This window comes from Pholis gunnellus (genome assembly GCF_910591455.1).
Source record: "Pholis gunnellus genome assembly, chromosome: 1".
In the NCBI taxonomy this organism is placed as follows: domain Eukaryota; kingdom Metazoa; phylum Chordata; class Actinopteri; order Perciformes; family Pholidae; genus Pholis; species Pholis gunnellus.
This window is the reverse complement of record NC_136528.1, coordinates 4,738,250-4,757,237: the sequence shown is the minus strand read 5'-3', so window position 1 is coordinate 4,757,237 and position 18,988 is coordinate 4,738,250. Positions and strand designations below refer to the sequence as shown.

Sequence of the window (18,988 nt, the reverse complement as noted above, 5' to 3'; positions counted from 1 at the left end):
TGACAAAGCTGCAATTCCATCGCCCTGAGTTTCAAAGTCCACAGGTTACTGCCGAGATGAAAGCCGACCCCGGGGCGCTGTTTCTGCAGGGGCTGCTCGCGCAGTTCCTCAGAAGACAAGTCGCAGGGTCACCGAGCTAAACAGCGCGCCGCAACCCGGAACCTCGCTCCCAAACAAAAGAACTGCAAACTTTTTCCTGCCTGCAACCCCCCCAACACCCCTCTCTCTCTCTCTCTCTCTCTCTCTCTCTCTCTCTTCCTCTTTCTTTTTCAACCTGAGAGAAACAAAAGATTGTGTGAAGGCAACCAGATGAAGAAACCATAACATTGTTTTTTTTTAATCTGTTTAATGAAAATGCTCTGAGCCTGGGCTAGCTGAACAACGTGTCTGACACTACAAAGGCTTTCTTAGCTGGGTCTTTGTAGCCTCAGTTGGCAGCACTGGCACAGGATTGCGGGAGGGTAATAACACCGTGTTCACATATTGGTTATTACCGTCTATTATATGAATAAAAGCTCTGTTGTCTGGTACAGACAGACGCTAATGTAACAATAACGACACGCACGTCTTTTGTGATGTGTAGATCAGCTTTATTTGTCTGGAGATCATGAGCCAATCAATAATCCGCCAAAACAATGCATTCAATGTCTCTTCCTAACTGGTGTTTTTTCCGTGGGGAGAGCAAAAGCAGCAGGGAGACAAGGCCGACAGTGCGCCCGCTAACCTGGACAATTAACTCAGGCCAAGTATTCTTTGGCTGCACGAAGTATCAGAAGTTAGAACTTTTTTTTCCCCCCCCTGCCATTAAATATTCAAGGCGTTTCATATATAAAATGAACCCAATTAGAGTTAAAATGGGAGAAGTGTAATGAGTCTCAAGTCAGAATGCTTGTCTTCAGAACTGTTTTCGCTAATGAGCCCTTGTTGGTTTTTTTTGCACACTTTACTTTCAGTGGTGTGGCACTGTCATTTCTGCCCGCTTTTGCATTTTTAATCCAAGTTGAATGGGAGGGTGGTGACTGAGTTAATAACCACGGCACCGGGTGTTTTTACTCTGGGAGAAGTCGCCCAAATGAGGCTCGTGGTCCGCCCCCTTTGATGTCTGCGTCGGGAAAAATGTTCCAAATAGGAACCAGTTAACAAAACAAAAGCCTATCAGATTCCGAGTGGTATCGAAACGTAATTGACCACACTGAGGTGTGTGTGTGTGTGTGTGTGTGTGTGATGGGGGTCCTGAAACATGGCCTAATTAGGGAGAAGAGCAGGCTAGCAGAAGAGCACGGCACTGAACACCACCGACACGAGGAGGAGACCGGGGGGGGCGAAAGGCAGCGCCACGGATCCCGCCGCTCATGCAGACATGTGCCGAACTGTCAGCCGTCAAATATAAATCCTCACATGAGCAATGACACATTTCACTTACAAGGAGAGGAAAGCACCACAGTGTGTGTGTGTGTGTGTTGGGGGGGGGGGGGGAGGTGTGTGCACACGGTAGATATGCAGATGAAGGCGATAAAGTAACACATTTGGGGGTTTTCCCCGCCGCCCCGAATCGCTCCTTGATCTCAAAATTGACATAAACGGGGGGCCGTTTTTGACATCGTTTAGCCATCGCAGGCTCCGTTTTCCAGCGCCGCCGTCGCAGGTCCCCCGTGCACCTGACGGAGCGGAGGAAGGCGGCTGTCTGAAGAAGCAGGTCTGATTAAAATCCGGGCTCTACTGGGGAAAGAGTAGAGAGCTTCATGTTTTATATAGATGGCCCAGAAAGAGCGAAACCAAACTTTACTGGAGGATTGTTCTTTCTCTTTTCTTAAGTAGGATTGCCTCTGTGAACGTTTGTGACCCCCCCAGTGTCATCGTCTGTCATCCGACAAGCCGACAGGGTGAGAGGCTGGAAATAAATGTTACCTCTCACCAATTTGTGGGGCATTTGGAGATGTCAAATTCACTTTGATATAGTAATATCCCACTTATACTGCTACTAGTTCTGCTGATGGAACGATTCCACAGTACGATACATTTTGGCACTGCAGTGTCAAAACTAAAATCATATACTACGCTGTTGATTAGCAGTTTAGGTGTGGTGGTGGTGGTGGTGGTGGTGGTGGTGGTGGGGGGGGGGGGGGGGGGGGGGGGGGGAGACAATGGCAGGCAGCATCACAAATTTTGGACTCAGCTAAAGAGCTTCTCGTTACACTTTTTCTCTGGCGTTTCTTTCTGGAGGCCTCGTTCCTCCCATCAGGCTCCTCTTCCACAGGCCCAGAAGGCTTCCTTCCTACCTGCACAGCATTTTGGCAACCTGCTTTATTATACCACATACAACAGCATCATTTCCCAGGCAAGCTGTGTGTGTGTGTGTGTGTGTGTGTGTCTGTGTGTGCATAGAAACGCTTATCTACATATTGACTTGCTTTAAATCCACACCCTTGTCTGCGATAATAATTACACATCTTGTAAAAGGAAAGCGCTCAATTCTCTTCCTGCACCTGAGGCGGGCGGCTCCAGGACTGGCCCGCCGGCGCCCGGGCAAACACGCCCCCCGGCGCCGCCTGGTATCCGAACAGCTTCGGCACACAGCCGCAGACGTCGCCTTCCGCGGTGCGGTGGCGGCTTTCTGTTGAGGCTTCGACGGAACAGAGAGCGCCCAACGGTAGAGGTGTTGCGAGGTATTGCGGGGAACAAAGCAGTTGGGATAGGACCGACAGGTAATAAAGACAGCGGGGGGCGAGAGGCTGTTTTATAGTTGTCAACAAGTCAGACCACACACACACACACACACACACAACAAAGCAGGAGTGTGTAGGTCAGCCCAGGAGGTACGTTTACATCGTGTGGCTCTCTGGACCTCGTTGCATGCGTTTATAAAAATGGCTCCAAAAAGGCCAGCCAACCCGCATCCATCGCTCAGAGCCGCCACGTGATAATGTGTAATGGGAACACTGAGGCCGTATCCAGCGACTCACAACTCTCCCAAAGTTCTATCAGTGGAGGGGCGTTCATTAGTCCCCCAAAAAATACATAATTTATGCAATCTGAAAAATACATGTGATCATGAATCAAAGTGGGAATGAGAGACACAGAAACATCGAGGTTCTCGGGCGATGCAAGTTCTTTTGTTTCAGGGGGGGGGGGGGGGGGGGGGGGGGGGGCATGACTGGGCCCACTGTCCTCGCAAAACACGGTCGACCGCAGCATCGCTGTTCTGCTGCGTGGAGACAAGAGCCCTTCTTACAGTTCTGTTTCCTATACTATCCATGCATTGAACAGTCACATACATATATTCTATTGTTTAATTCTACTAAATATGTAGTGGACATGAAGTTCAGGGAACTTGGGAGACATTACATGACTGACACCCCACCACTGGGAACGCACACACACACACACACACACACACACACACACACACACACACACACACACACACACACACACACACACACACACATCTCCAAGCAGCACCGTAGCCAATAGCCTTCATCCTGTCTCCGTTCAGGACAGAACGTTCACGTCGATGACAACGTCTCAATTCTGCCGAGGTTATTTGTCAAAAAACGCCAGAGTTTTACAGTTAATTGGGCTCCCTAATTAGCACAGGATGTCTAATTCCCATTGCAGTCAGTGTGCTAAATGGTGAAAGCTTTAGCAGGCGGATGCCGTTCCCTCTTTTTTTTTTGGTTCGGAGCTCAGAGAGAGTCCCCCCCCCCCCCCCCTCCGCACGTGCGAGGCGAGCTACACTGTACACTACACACCCAATGATCGATTCTAAATCTTAATTAGGGGGTCGACAAACAAGCAAGGGGACTTAATGTACTGTGCGCCTTGTCAAACAGCTGGCTGATTGTATTTATTGAGATATATGTTCAATTTAATGATTCGGGGCAATTAACCGCGGACCCCCGTTTGTATTCTCTGAGGGACACAAAGGGGGCCGTGGGAGGCGAGCACCGGGGCCACAGACCTAATGGAAAGCAGCTGACGGATATTTGTTGGGCCCAGAGTGCCGAGGTTGGGCCTCGTGCTCGGGAATAAAGATGTCACACAAATGTCGCTCCCCTGTGTGCTTCAATCCCAGTCGTTTACAGCAGCTCCTGGTTTACACCGCTCTGGTGCTTTCAGGCTCCCTCTGCTTTGCCGGGACCTCATCCCATTTAATGATCCGAGATGGCTCGAAAAAAACCCACAAAAAAAAAAACACAATACAGAAACATAACAGAAGACATCTAAAAGTGGGCACAGCCTTTATTATCAGCGGCTTTTCTTTTTTTCTTTTTTTCACGCCCATCCATTTCTAACTTTTTTTTTTTTCTTTTCTAAATTGGTCAAATGGAAAAGCAGCGAAAAGCGAGAGGGGGAAAAAAAGAAAAAAAATTAAGCCGAGCTGAAAAGTGCGACTTGGATTTAATATTTTATAATTGCCAAGGGACATTCTAAGATCAATGAATTTTTGCCCGGGACGCACATCAGAAAGAGATGTACTTCAGTCTTTTTAGGGAACATTGGTCTATTTAATTCCAGTGTCTGATGCATGTGAAATATGCCTTCCATGGCCTCCTTCTTCTTCCCCCGGCACTGCTGCGGGCAGACATTACCACTTTTAATGGGCCGCCATGAGAAGAGGCAAGCCAGCCAATAACCCATCCTCACTAATGGATCGCCTTGTTTGTTCTCCTTCACCATTTTCCGAAGCTAATTTTAGAAGCTTGTTTTTTTTCCTTTCTCCGTTACAAGACAAAATAGAGGACACTGTATCGCAACGATATTTTAGCACAAAACAATCACTAGAATTAATTTACATGTGGAGTTGAGTAGCTGGTGTTTGTTCCAGGACGTGAGGGGTCGTTTGAGTGTAACTGGGAGCCAGAACAGGGCCTCTCCCAGTGGGAGCCTAAGGGAAAAAGGAGCTTCTGGGTGTTGTAGGGAAAAGCTTAGAGTGGAACAAAGGGGGCAGTTAACAGCGGCTGGTTTTAGGGGTTGGATTGATCAACTCACTGAACAATATATTCACTTGTTTGCCCTCAAAAGGTCCAAAAAGTCCTCGTGACTTATCAAATCAAATATATATTTGAAATAAAAATTATCGCCAAACAACAAGGTTGCCATCTGTTGCGATGTGGAGTGTTTCGACGTATCCTCACACAGCATTTCAAATGATATCTAACAAAACGATACTCTTTGTTTCTCGTACAAAAAGCCAGCAACACGTGGCAATTTCCACCCGTTACATGCATACAGCCTTGTTCAAATAAACCTCTGTCTTCACAGACCTCTCAGTTAGGTTTAGGCCACGAAACCACTTGGTTAGGTTGAGGAAAAGATCGCCGCTTGAATTAAAATAACTGCGGAAGTGCTGTTACAGAAGTACGCAAGTTACGTGACGAAAACAATCATCAGTGATTTCTTAAAATCACTAAAAGACGGCTGTTTGTTGGATGAGACCAAACCTGGGTGGTTAAATACTTTTGATAAACATCAATCATGTATTTTTCCATCATACATGATCATTGAAATATTCGCTACATTTGTTGGATGGGTGACCTTTGCAATGCAGACTTTTCTTGGGGTAAAACAATGTCCCTTTGCATCACTTAAACATAACATGTTCAACCTTCCACCATTGTAGACTTATACTGAAATATCAAGGGTTCACTACCAATGATATTCCTGCATACATTATTCAAGACTTTAAGGTTATTCGTGAAGAGAGTCAGCCACTGAACAAACTGTAAGTAAAACTGCTAGAGGAGAGCTATGATGCAGTAAATAAAGATGGAGCCCCGTTATTAAGTCTTGGGTTTGCAGTAGAAAGCTGCTGCTTACAGGATGCATAATGAAAAGTCCTGAATCAGATTTTGGAAACTCAAACTACCCTCAATGTTGGCATTTCTGCCGTCTAGTTGTAGTATTCTGCCTACTCCGTACATATAATCACCTCCCCTCCACCTTCCTTGGCATTCTTCTGCCCCCCCCACCCCACCCCCAAACCCCCATCCACTGCCAGCACCTAATGAAAGATCCTTTCCAGCTCTTTTTCCTTTCTTTCCCCAGGCTCAAACCTTGACATCTGACAATGGAGCTGACATGAAACTTATAGTCAAGGGGAAAACAAACTTAAACACATAGCGACAAGAAGCCGCGCTGCTCTCTGGTAATGCCACGGTGGCATTCTGCACGAAGCAATCCAGGGTTAAATCTAACGGCGTCACAGGAGGTCCTATAAAATAAATAATAGAAATTAAGTAAAAGAACGACAGTAAGTCACACGAAGGCAGGAGTTTTTTTAAGTGAGCCATAACAGAAAGAACTCTCCGGGCTCTCTCGGGGCTTCCGCCACGCAACTTTCAGAGGCTACGTGTTGACAACTTCATTAGCAGCGCCGGCGCTCGGCAACTCTCAAGTCGTTCAACGGCATCGTCACGTGTTTAGGACGCCGATGGTTGGAGGCCCCGAGTTCCCATCTCCTCCAGGATGGAGGGAAGCTCAAGCGGGCGGGCGCAGGACGGCGAAGCAGCGACTTTTTCCTTCTTCTTTCAGATCCCTGTGAGCGGCGAAGGCGTAGGACGAGGAGAGTGGGTTTGCGCGGCATAGCGCAGCATGGGGGCCCGAGATGTTAGGCCGTCCCCCATGTCCCCGGCCAGCAGGCTAGCTAGAGAGCCAGCCATTATCGGCTCGCCTCCATAGCAGCGAGGCGGAGCGGAGCGGAGGGGGGAGGCAGCGAACTTCATTCTTCAGAAATTTAATTATATCAAGATTAACAAGGGAGGTAATTAATTTCTTTAAGATGGGTATCTCTTAAGTGCCCGGGGCTCAACTTTGTTGTCAAAACTGTATATTTAACCATTATTTCAGGGCAAAGTTTTCCAGGCAGAAATGAGGGGGATACTACTACTTTGAATATGGATATGTAATATGGATATATAAGAGGTTCTTATCTAAATACGGAGATTACAGTGTTAACACCAATGTGTGCATTCACGTGCATATATACATATGAGGTCCATTCTGGAATTTTATATTTATAGTTGAGATTCTTTTCGCTTAGACTGAACTCTTATATCCTCAGTCTGAAGTATCACAGATGCTAAGCAATCCATGTGAGAGGTGAATTCTCTATTTTCTTCTACGATCTGTTGGTACGTGTGGGAGTCCTCTCTCTGTCGCTGAGAATGTTTAATTACTGTCTTATTTCTTTAAGTGTGACTACCGAGAAAATCTAACCTAAATGAGTGGTGGAACATGGACAGCCCATGTGTGTGTGTGCGTGTGTTACTGATCTTAGAGGCTCTTTAAGCCCCTTTCCATGAATGAATACATTAAAGGCCCGTGATGCTGAGTCAAGTTGACAGTCACCGTATATTCCACACCGAACAGACAATCGTGGCTGCTGTGTTATCTCCTCCGCTCTCCCATTCTGTACGTATTTGGGTTCATGTGCAGAGAGCCAGATACCAATGTGTCAGAGAGTAAATTATTCTTTCTTTTTTTTTTTTACGCCTCACGTCTACTTTTACGAGGAACATGCTGAGGAACATCAGTCCCAAACAAACACACATAAGCTGACTGCGTAACAGAACAGAGGCAGTGGAACAAACAGGAGATTCTTTTCAATACAAACATGCTGAGTTATATCCCATGGAGATTTTAATATAAAAAGGTAAACAATGTGGAAGTACGGTGTTGCGCGTAAATAAAACATCTAAACAAAACATTTAAAGCTGACCAGTGTCTTTATTAGAAAAACATTCTGAGATTAGCATTTAGCTCAAAACACTGTTGTGATTGAGTACAGCCTTACAGAGATGCTAGTGTGTCTGTAGTGTTTAATTACACTGGAAACTAGACTATTCATGGAGACAGCTGGTAGGAAGTTGCTGTTTTAGATTTGATTTACTTCTTTAATGAACTGATATTTGTTATGTATGATAAATTAAGATAATATGTAATATTAATGTATTATAATTTTAATGTTCAGTTAAGTTAAGTATTTCAGGTCATATATGTATCTATGACATCTATGTTTTATATTTTGTGCATTTCATTATAGAACTAAATGGGAATGGATACACTACAGAGCAAATGTATTCATCTTTTCATGCTAATGCTAAAGCTGCATTTTAAATGCTTTAACCCACAGATCACAGTGCAATGACCACTGGTGGGTTACGCTACGCTCTGCACTGTGCAGGGGAAGGGAAAGTTGGCAAAGTGCACCTCGCTGAAGCTCTAAGAAACGCATGGCATCCGGCCAAGGAGCCCCCGTAACCATACCGAAGACTCAACTCTGTCTGCTTTGTGTCCTCGCTGGAAACACAGAATCGCCTTGAGACGCAAAGTCAAGCTAATATTACAATCTTCTTGACATTATGAAACCAATAGCAGCCTCTCTGTGCCCTCTTTAATCATATTTATGTGGTATGTAGAGCAGGGGAACCCACACAGGAATGCTTATGCATCATGCTAAAGTCGTCGCATTCTAATTGACTTCCCACTCTGCATCACTTCAGTGGTTAAGGAAGAATATGAAATCAACGGCTAATCTGGGGTTAATGTCAACGCACCCAGTGGATTTGAGAGAAGCCTCCATATTGTTCAGAGCAAAAATGGAGCTCAACGAGAAAACTAACAAAAAATAAATAAATAAAAGGTCAGGTTGGCTGTCTGGTCCACTGAAAATCCCCACTGTGTGTTTGATTTGAACATGGAGAGAAGCAAGAGGAAAGTAGGAAGGAGGCATGTTGTGGTAGTAAAAACAGCAGTACTGTTTACTGCACCGACAGGCAGGCATGACTTCTGAAACCAAACACTATCCCCAGCAGATCTGTGGAAAGAGACGGGGGGAAAAGATGGAAAGGAAGACGAGTCGAGGAGGAGGAGCGAGTGGTTTTCCTCCCCGCTGTCCCTTCTGCTAGCATTGACTTGGCCAGTCTCTCTCTTAACCAAACAGCCTGGTTGGTCCTAGTCCTCTGAGTCCGCACCCCCCCCCCCCCCTCCCCCCCCCCCCCCCTCCCCCTCCCTGTCTACCCTCTACTCGCTCCGGAACCCTTCCTGTTTGTCTGGTTGAAGACCTGGCCGTTTTCACTCCCGGGCGGCATACTGGAAGGGAGGGAAGGACGCGGGAGAGAGGGAGACGAGGCAAGGCGCTAGAGAGAGAGAGAGAGAGAGAGAGAGAGAGAAAGAAGGACAGAGGGGAGGTTGGCGGGGAGAAGGCAAAGGGAGAGACACCCGAGCACTCCCGAGTTGGGATTGATTTACTTCATTAACCGAGATTACAAGTTTAACTTACAAACCAGAGGTCAAAATTTCTCATTAACAAGGGGACCGTGGAGAACCTCGGGGCCTGGAGACCACTCTTATTACTGACTACACATTTCAATCTGTCTTTGATGTTCCATGTCTGCCTTTCTACCCCCCCCCCCCCCCCCACCTCCCTTCTTTTCCCCCTCCTATTTTTTGGCAGCGAGGTTGATTTTAATTGTAGCTATAGAACAGAGCATAGTTTGCCTGTAAGCCAGCCTCCACATCTGTAGTGAGTGCAGCTTTAGTGATATTGGGTGCAGTCCATAGCTCGGGGCTAATTTTAATGGTCCCCCCCCCCACCACCACCACCCTCCCTTCTTCATTGGAGACTCAGATTGTTTTCCACGTGATTCCTGTTAATTTAGCTGGAGGAAAGGGCATCAGTTTTCCTTGTGCTTTTCCCCCCTCTCTTCTCTCTCCCCATGCCTCTCACTCTATTGCCTCACTCCTTCTTTCTGATCTACAGCCTCAAAGAAAGAAGGTGAAATGAATTCAAATGGAAAAAAAAAAAGACACCGCGCTCGCTATTAAAAACCGCTCGCCTACCTTTGTCCCTTGCGTTGCGCCTGCTGGTCGAGACAGATAGGAGGGGAAAGGCGGTGTGTGGCTGCACAAACTGGGGCGATTTCTGCAGATATTGTTGCCTCTGCGTCAAACAAACAAAGCTCTGGCTTTGATGTGATAAATGGCCTGAGTGCCGGGATGATAACTCTGAGCTCGTAAATGTGTCAAGGATGTTTTCGGAGCTCTGAGCGTGTTCGACACTGCGTGACACCGTGCGTCGAGGCACATTCTACGTCGCGGCTAACAATCGGATGTACCGTTAGGAGTCTCTATCGGTCTTAATGAACAGAAGCCACGTTTAGTCGAAACGCACCGAAATGGGAGGAGAAGAGATCATAACACGCCAAAAATCGATGAGGGGGGAAATGAAACAGCAAAGTGTTCAAATCATGTTAAATGTGTGAAAGGACATAGTACAGAGGGTGTGATGGAATAATCATCATCTCTATTCGACAAGACTGGTGTCTATCTCCAGTACAATGACCTGAAATCCATTTTCACCTCTTCTCTGGGCAATATACAAATACTGATGTGGCTACAGAGGAGCATAGAGATGAACATGGTCTGTCTATGGAGAAGCTGCAGCACCGTATAGCTGCAAAATACATCGAAAGAATGAGAGGAAAAGCAGCTTCTAGCGGCGATAAACATTGTGTGAGTGGTGCCTAACAAGAAAACATGAACAAGGAACTAAGATATCCTTTTTCAACTTATCCTTTCCTATGATACCCCCTATGAAAAGTCACTCCTTATTTTTAGTGGGTTTTCCTACGAAAGTCCAGCAACACATGTCAAATTCCACTCGTCTTCAAAGAACACAAGAGTAAGGTTACACACAAAAGTACTTGGTTTCATTTAGCAATAGATCGCGAAATACTTAGTTAGGTTTAGGAAAAGATCGTGGAATACTTAGTTAGGTTTCCGCAAGAAAACTACTCAGGTTTAGGAAAAGATCGTCCTTTTGGTTAAAATAACACAACATTGACTTCTCGTTTTACACGGGGAAGGAACAGCAGTCTCCTGGCTGAAAGATCATTGGATGTTGGATCCGTGGATACTCCCCTCCCGCCGGGCCCTGTGCGGGCTTTTGCGTTCAGAACACTTCCTCGCTGATGATTACGTGCATAACATTAGAAACGATTTCAAGGCATACCTACGAATTACAACGCATTATTATTATTCTGCATGAGACCAGCCTGGCTTATTTTTTTCAATAGCTCAACCCTTTTAGTATTGGCGTCCACAATCTTCAAGCTGATGTTTTGAGGGCATGATACACGTTGCCGTCCTCCTTCATCTGCCCTTCTGCCCATCGCTGCACTTCACCCCTCCGACTTCTTCAAGGTGGCTCACCCTTTGACTCTTGTGCTGAACTTCAAAAAGCCTGTGTGTGCTGATTGGAAGGGGTTGGGCTGTGGGACTATGGAGCTGGAGGGGGGCTTTCGGTGTGTGCGGGGGGGCCCCTGCCTGTGCAGTGACCCACCGCTGGGGCCACAGCAGGCCCTCTTCCAGCCGGCAGCCCCAGCCATTGGCTCCTTGGAACTAATCCACCCTGCGGAGCCCTGTAAGGCCCCCTTTGTTCCCTCCTGGAGACTAGATCAGGCTGGAGACAGACACGCACGGTCTTGACTGGCTATCGGTTTCACCGCCCGTGGCAATCCACATCCAGGCTCAGGCCCCAGCGCCGGCCAAGCTACCGTCAAATTAAAGGTGGGAGAATGGGGGGGAGGGGGCTGAGGGGGAAGGGTGTGAAATTGTGTCACCTGAATTCCGCCACAGTCCGAAATCACGGCGGAGAGGTGGTCTGGTGAGGAAGAGGACAAGCGGGAGGGAAGGAATATAGGAGAGGAGGATTTCAACAGGAGCTCTGCCTCTCAGTGAATAGAGAGGGATCTCAACAAGGCCATTATCTGGCTCCTAATTTGAGCTCTGGCGCAGCACTGAAGGGCTGCCTTTGTCTGGGATTAATGCGGAAAGCTCAGGATGCGATGTCAGAGGGAAATAATCAGCATGGGCCCTTCATAACGTTGGCTGCTTGTGCTCCTGGCCAGGGCCCCCCGGCTCATTTCTGTGGAGATGAAATCTATGACAAGCCCCTCAGTGAAGCTAAGAGCAGGCAACAGTCCAGTAACACCCACAGGCCTCCAGGCATCCTGTGACCCCCTTAGAAAAGTCACATTCACTTTGCTCTGGAGAAGGGAAAGAGAACGCCGCGGGCGCTTCCAGCCCATGTGAAATGAAGAAATGTGAGGAGGTGAAAACGAAGTGAAAATAAGTTAAGATTCCTCCTCCGCCCCCTCTGCGATCACTCCGGAGGAGGGGCACGCTGTGTCTTCACTTCATTATGCCCCTCTAATTAAACATGAACAGGACATTTAAAGAAGAAAAAAAAGGGATAGAATAGAAAAAAAGGACAACAACTCCAGCATAATGTATATTCATGTTTATGTTGTATAACTGCATTTGGGAGAGCAGTTTGAGAAAGCAGCTTTTTTTTTCTTCTGAAAGCAGCATAAGGTCGCGGGCTAATACCCATCAGGGTAAAACATTCTGAAAGAGGTTGCCACTGCACTCAAGGACCAGAAGTAATGCTTTTATTTTGTTATTTATGCTTTTTTTTTACCGAGTGCATCGCTATGCTCCTCTGCAGCATATTGCTGCTAAGCGAAGGATGCGAAGATGCAACTCGATAAGCGGGTTATTAAAATGACCAATTGACATTCAAAATTCCGGCTCATTTTAGATTCATCATATTTACAGATGAATATGTGGAATTTAAAATGTTTTTTTTCTCCCTGCCGCCTCAAGGGAAATGCGACTTGGTGCAGCAACTGTGCATGACTTCATGTATGGCTTTGTGCTGGAGAAATATGATACTCAAGCCACTGCTTTTCCTCAAACAGTAGACGGCTCTTTACAGCGCCGCAGTTCGGCTTAATTAAGAACAGACCAGGCAAGTCACATGGGAGTAGGTCACCACGCTCCATACGCAGATATTTCCGATCATCACCAACTTCATTCGTTATTTGACAGATTCCTAAACTTGAGGATGTGTTGGTTTGGGAATACAATGGTCCTCAAAACTTAAGCCTTGGGGGAAGGGAGGCCAACAAAGAACCCCGTTCACAAAACAAACCCGCTCCCTGGTGCCTCCAGAAAGGTATCGGTTATTTCAGATTCGTTCATCTTCACCCATTTTGTAGATGACCACACATAGATGACCAACAGTGCACTTCACAGCTCCCTCACCAAACAAATCCCAGTTGTGGATACACACAATCAGCTCCACTCTGTGGCAAATATGAACGGCAAGAATGGAACCGAATTCTCACTTGGAGAATGGAGATCTGTGGCCACCCGGCAAAATATAAATGCGTTTGAAATGAAATGAAGGCGAGGCACCACTTCATCTCAACTGAGTTGTTGTTATAAATTTGAATAATTTCACTTGGTAAGTATAATAGTTTAATGGAGGATGATAGTAACCAACCACTGTGGCTTCTTATTATAATTTACGGTGTAGCAGCTCATGTACTTTTTCCCAAAATGTTTCTCTATTTTCTCTTATCTAATATGGCTTATTCTACATCTTATTTGGGTTCTTAAAGCTAGCTTTGGTAATCTGGAGAAACTAGCAAGAGTACGCTAGATTTAGAAAATCATCCGATCAAACAACCAAGCCCGCTGTCGCCAACTCTTTTCCAATGAAGGTAGCGAGCAGCACTAGATCCAAAAGTTGGCTAATCTGGTGAGAAAGTCACCAAGTCGGCAACACTGACAGGCTGTCCCTTCAGGCCTCCCTCCAAAGCAACTCCCCCAAAATGATCAGAGTGAACGTAAACAAAGAACATGGCTGTTGTCAGTACTCACAGCTGGCAAGCTAGCAGCTTGTGGAAGACTGATGACGAGTGCACAGGGCAGAATACGTGAAGGCAGGCAGGTAGTCCGCCCAATCATTACATTCATGTTGAATGAAATGATTGGACGGCCATATTACAGTCCTGTGACAGCCACAGATACTAGGTTTTGATTATTGATTCTAACACCACCAAGCCTGCCTTTAAATTACAAATTTCTCTTTTCCCCCCATCGTATCCATTTATCTAAACCAGGTGGCAACCTCCGGGTCTCAAGAGTGAAACCAATGCGAAAGTGCCTTAAACTTGCAGCCTTTCTAATGGCCATCAGGGGGCGTCTTTTACGGTTACAAAAATAAGTCTGATTGTATAGAAGTCACTGAGAAAATGAGTGTCCTTCTGGTTGCAGAAAGTCAAGATGACGACGGCCAAAATGCCAAACTCGAGGCTTCGAAACAGGAGTGTTACTACTGGCACAGACTCAATCAATCAACCAATGACCAGTTATATATTTAGTTACCATTATTGTTGGAGTACAGGAAAAAAATATACCATTGTGTAGTTACCGTTATCATCTTTATCCTCTCACAAGTTTTGTTTAGTTAACATTCGAGCCGCTAACATGTCAAACTCTCAGTGTTTACTACTTGACAACTGAACAGCCAGCCAAAGAGAAAACTGCGAGAGAGGCTAGGATCACAGTCCCTCGGGGAGTTTTAATTGTATTTCCAACCTCCATGTCTTCTTCTGTATTCTGACATCTTGACTTCATTTCAAATAAATTATATAACTTGAAAGAATTAGGAGCTTAAATTGTGGGTTCACCTCTAAAATATGGTTTTTACAAGTATTATTTTGGGCTGATCAAAGGAAGTTTCTGCGTAAATTTAAATTAATATGAAAAAGCATATATATATATATATATATATATATATATATATATATATATATATATATATATATATATATATATATATATATATATAGAAGGTAGAAAGAAAGGCTCACAGAGTGGACTGTGAAGTGATCACATCTTCCACATGTTATTCTATCAGGAGCGACAGAACATCAAGGAGTTGGAGGCTTGCTTTACTGAGAGACTTGGCTTGTTTCTGAAATGGGGGAAAACGGTGTAACGAGATGTCCTGCTGAACACGGATATAGTACAATAATTCATTGCAGTAGCTATTGGGCAGATAAATGAAACAGGCAGAAAGCTAGAGTTTGTAAAAACAAGAGTTCCACTTAAAGTAAGCTAAATTATCAGGGAGCCTTGGGAAATAACTAAACAAAAAGCAGACTGGTTGTATGTTGGGCAGCCAGCAAATCTGACTGTGGTTTTGCCTCATCTCCAACTACAATACCACAAGCTATTGTAGATTATTGATTAATTGTCCTAGGGGCTATGTCGGTCACTGTACTTATGTTAATAACGTCAGGGACTCTTTCAGACTACCACAAACCTTGACCCACAGACGCTTGACAAGTCTGGAGGATTCTGTGTGACTGAAGCTCAGCACAGTTATTAGATTGAGGAGAATATCCTGCATTAAAAAACAAGTGTCTTTGCTTAAACTGCCGGAATTGGAAACCACTGCTCTACCTGCAGTAATGGATTTATATTCCTGATTCACTGACTTAGAGAAAGATATTCAGTGACTCATTGTTTTAGCATATCCAGCAAACCTCCGTGTTTGAACTTACTACAGTCAGGGATGACATGGCCATGGAAATTACCATTGAAAGCTGTCTACACAAAAAATACACTGCAAGAAAGAAAAGCTGAGAAATGCAATATATTGGATTACAGTGTTCTTTGGAGGAAGCCCAGTTGGTAGGTTGTCATTGAGTTTATTGCTATAGCATTAGCAGCAGGCTGGTAAGACAGCCGGGCCAATATGTCATCGTCACAGAAGCGCTGAAGAAAAACTGTCAGAAAAGATTTCCACAAATGTCAACGGTGAAAATGGTGTTATCAAGTCAACGTCAGCAACTAGATCTGGACCAACGCAGCCATCGAGTGAGTCTACTTCTTCTTACCTCGGTCCCTGATGGGGTTGTCCCCGGTGAATCCACTTTACGCTTCTTGCGGGGTCCAATGGCTGCTAGTGCTGTGAGGTTGGCGTCTCGCTGCCTCATCTGCGCCAGTTCCTGTTGCTGCATCTGGTGAAGACAACAGAACGGTTAGAAAATACCCTCTGCGCTCTATGTGGTGTGGTGTTGCCCCAGTATGGCACTGGCATCCGTTTGGGTTAGTGAGTACGTCGCGTGTAATTTATCGATACCCAACGCCAACTCGACAAATTCAAGAGCACTCGAAAATGGAAGTGAATATTTACAATCCTTGATTAATGTACAAACCTATAACATGTCCGGTATGTGGTGGCTTTTGTCTGCATTAACCAAATACGTAACAAACATTCACAGCAAAGATCTGTGATACTGAACTGCCATAAGCGCCATTTTTTTACTTGGTCTTACTGATGGTACCTAACTCCAAGACACTGCCTTCTCGTTCCGTACACGATAATAACATGAAGCTGCACAATAACATTTACTTGTAGACACACGGGTAACTTTTAGGACATCTTTTGCCACCAAAACGGTCACATTTTAGAGTTCTGTAATGCCTTGCTAGAGAGAATAAGCAATGAGACAATAGCAGGATCAAAAGCAGAAGTTGAAACATCCCTCTTCTTCCCTCTATCTGTCCGTCCGTGTATTGTATAACCTCTCCTGAGCCAAACAAAATGGAAGCCTGTTGTCAGCCATTAACAGAGCTTCTGTCAAAGATCGAGAGTGTGTGTGTGTGTGTGTGTGTGTGCAGTCACACGGTCCCATTGTGATTTTTGCAGTTCGCGATATATAAAGGGGGAGTTTGTGGGGAGGCACCGCCTGAGGTAATGTCATGTCTGGCCGCGGGGCAGGGGGGGGGGGGGGGGGAGAACCCAGCGTCGCTGCGAGCTGCCCTTTCTATTGGGTGGATGTGTGAGGGCCCGGGGCCATGGCACAGAGGGTGTCAGCACTCCCTCCAACATGCAAACACGGTATACACACACGCACGTGCCTATCAATCTTGGCCACAGCACAGGGAATGCCTACCCACCAGCTTGCCTACGTGCCTGCCCGCCGGGGGAGAGAGAGGGAGAGAGAGAGAGAGAGAGAGACCCGGGTTGAAGCAAACAGGGACAATCAATGTGCGCTTTCATGTCTTTCATGTTCTTTTTTATGTTATCTCTCAGCATGTGTGCGCCGGGCACTGGTGTTTGTGAGAGGCACGTGTGTTGTCTGATCGGTGGGGGGGGGAGGAGAAAATTTCATGTTACTTTCAGATGGCGCTCGGTTAAAAGGTTGCTTTGGTGTATAAAGTCTGATCTAAAATGTGCATGCAGTTGCCTCTGATGGTTGTTTTTCTTGCTCTCTAAAAAAAAAATAAAAACCCCCCGGCGAGGCATGCCCTTTAGGGTGTTGCCACTTCACATTTAGCACGGCGGAACTGTTGAAAGATTCAAACACGCTGACGACACAAAGCAGGGGGGGGGGGGGGCGGACGTTTGAAAAACCTCGTTCATGTGTCCGATTTTGAAAGCGGATGGTAGTGAAAATGCATGAACTGTAGCTAAAACAAATACGAGTTAGTGGCAGTGGTACATGAGGCGCTTTGAGTTGGGAATCGGGCTCTCAACAACACTATGTGAATGGAGACAGAAGCTGATGCGGCTAACAGAGGGTGGAGATGACTATTTCTCCCTGTCCACATGGGCAAATGTAGCATCAATGCTATCAATGCTAACCTTATTAAGCTTTGCCACAAACAACACACAAATCTCTCCAGGCCTGACCTTAAAGCAGAGTGAGCTGAGAGAGAGAGAGAGAGAGACAGAAACAGAGAGAGACAGAGACAGAGAGAGAGAGAGAGAGAGAGAGAGAGAGAGAGAGAGAGAGAGAGAGAGAGAGAGAGGTCCGCTATCTCCCTGATGGCACCAGGATGCCGGCATCTCTGCTTGGCAGTTGGCACCAGGCATGGGCTCCCGGCAACTGCCTGCGTTCTCAGATTTATGACTGTATGATAAATGACGACTTCATTTCGCCATCTGCAACCCTCCCAGTCTGCGTTTCCAGTCGGTAAAAACGGCCAGCCGTGACACCGGGGAGACTGATTTCTGATTTCAATCTGGTGCCGCTGCGCCGAGTCTACCTTTCCCTTTTTTTTTTTTTTTTTTAATGGCCGCCGACTGATACGAGCCAGATTTGGGCCGGGCTTTGATGGATTTCGTTTTCCCTTCAGGGCCTTGTTTTGAGCAGCATTTAATTCAAACATGTACATAAAAGTATGTTCGTCGAGGCACACACAGGTGTACGAGTGCTATGAAGTAGTAGCGGTAGCTATGAAGGAATGTGGGCACTTTGAAAACTGTTCCAGTCTTTACGTCATCAACTGTCCTGAGCTCTAAAGGGTTTGTTGAGATATAGGCAAGAATATCTTCCTACCTTCTAGACCACAATGTCGACAACGCAAATCCAAAATCCGCAAAGGTCACTGCAGAGATTCATCCCTGACTGGAGGAGTAACCGGCTGGCGGAGTGCATACATTTGCCAGGTCCGATCAATGGTACCGCATAAATATCTGCCGTTCCGAAGTCGCTTAAATACCAGTGCTTCCAGTCTGCCCGCATGCCCTTTCAAAGCAGGGAACTGGAACTTGTAAAGTCAAATTATTAGCAAAGGTCAGAAGATGTAGAACATTTTTTAAGAAGCCCGACAGAATCAATCTGCAGCTTTTCAAGAAAATTTCAGAGGATTGATGCAAAAGAAAACTGCCGGGTGACGATGTTGCGATCGGCGCGGGGGCAAATTGGAAATATGTTCAATTTCAGGGGGAAACACTCGTCGCGGTTGCTCAAAGCTCTCACAGATGTCGAACGCTCTGCTAAGTGCACATCAGCTGACGCTATGACGGTGCAAACACTGAAGCTTTGAATCTGATATTAATCAGATCAGGCTCTGTTTTCATCCTCTCCGAATCTGTACTGAACATTTGATTACAGCTATAAAAAAACAATACACTGTTGGATGAAGCTTTGACGCACACACAAACTCTCCGGAAGACGTAAAAGCTCTCCTTTGAGACTAAATGGCATCACCCACTGTTTAATGACGGAAAAATAACATGAAATTACCCACAACCCACCCCAAAAATAAAACAAATCTTTTCATTCTATGAATCGGAGTTAAATATGCTTGACAAATCCAGACTTTGGGTATCAAA

General features: G+C 45.9%; 1 protein-coding gene across 1 annotated transcript in view; it reads right to left on the bottom strand.

The window, feature by feature from the left end:
* The window catches only part of LOC306694267 (transcription initiation factor TFIID subunit 4), a gene marked incomplete at its 5' end in the record, with an annotated part of 79,750 nt that overhangs the window by 12,241 nt on the left and 48,521 nt on the right, over positions 1-18,988 (bottom strand). Inside the window, one exon of the mRNA XM_079157040.1 lies at positions 15,759-15,881. Coding sequence (XP_079013166.1) covers positions 15,759-15,881 — 123 coding nt within the window. The remainder of the gene's footprint in view (positions 1-15,758; positions 15,882-18,988) is intronic.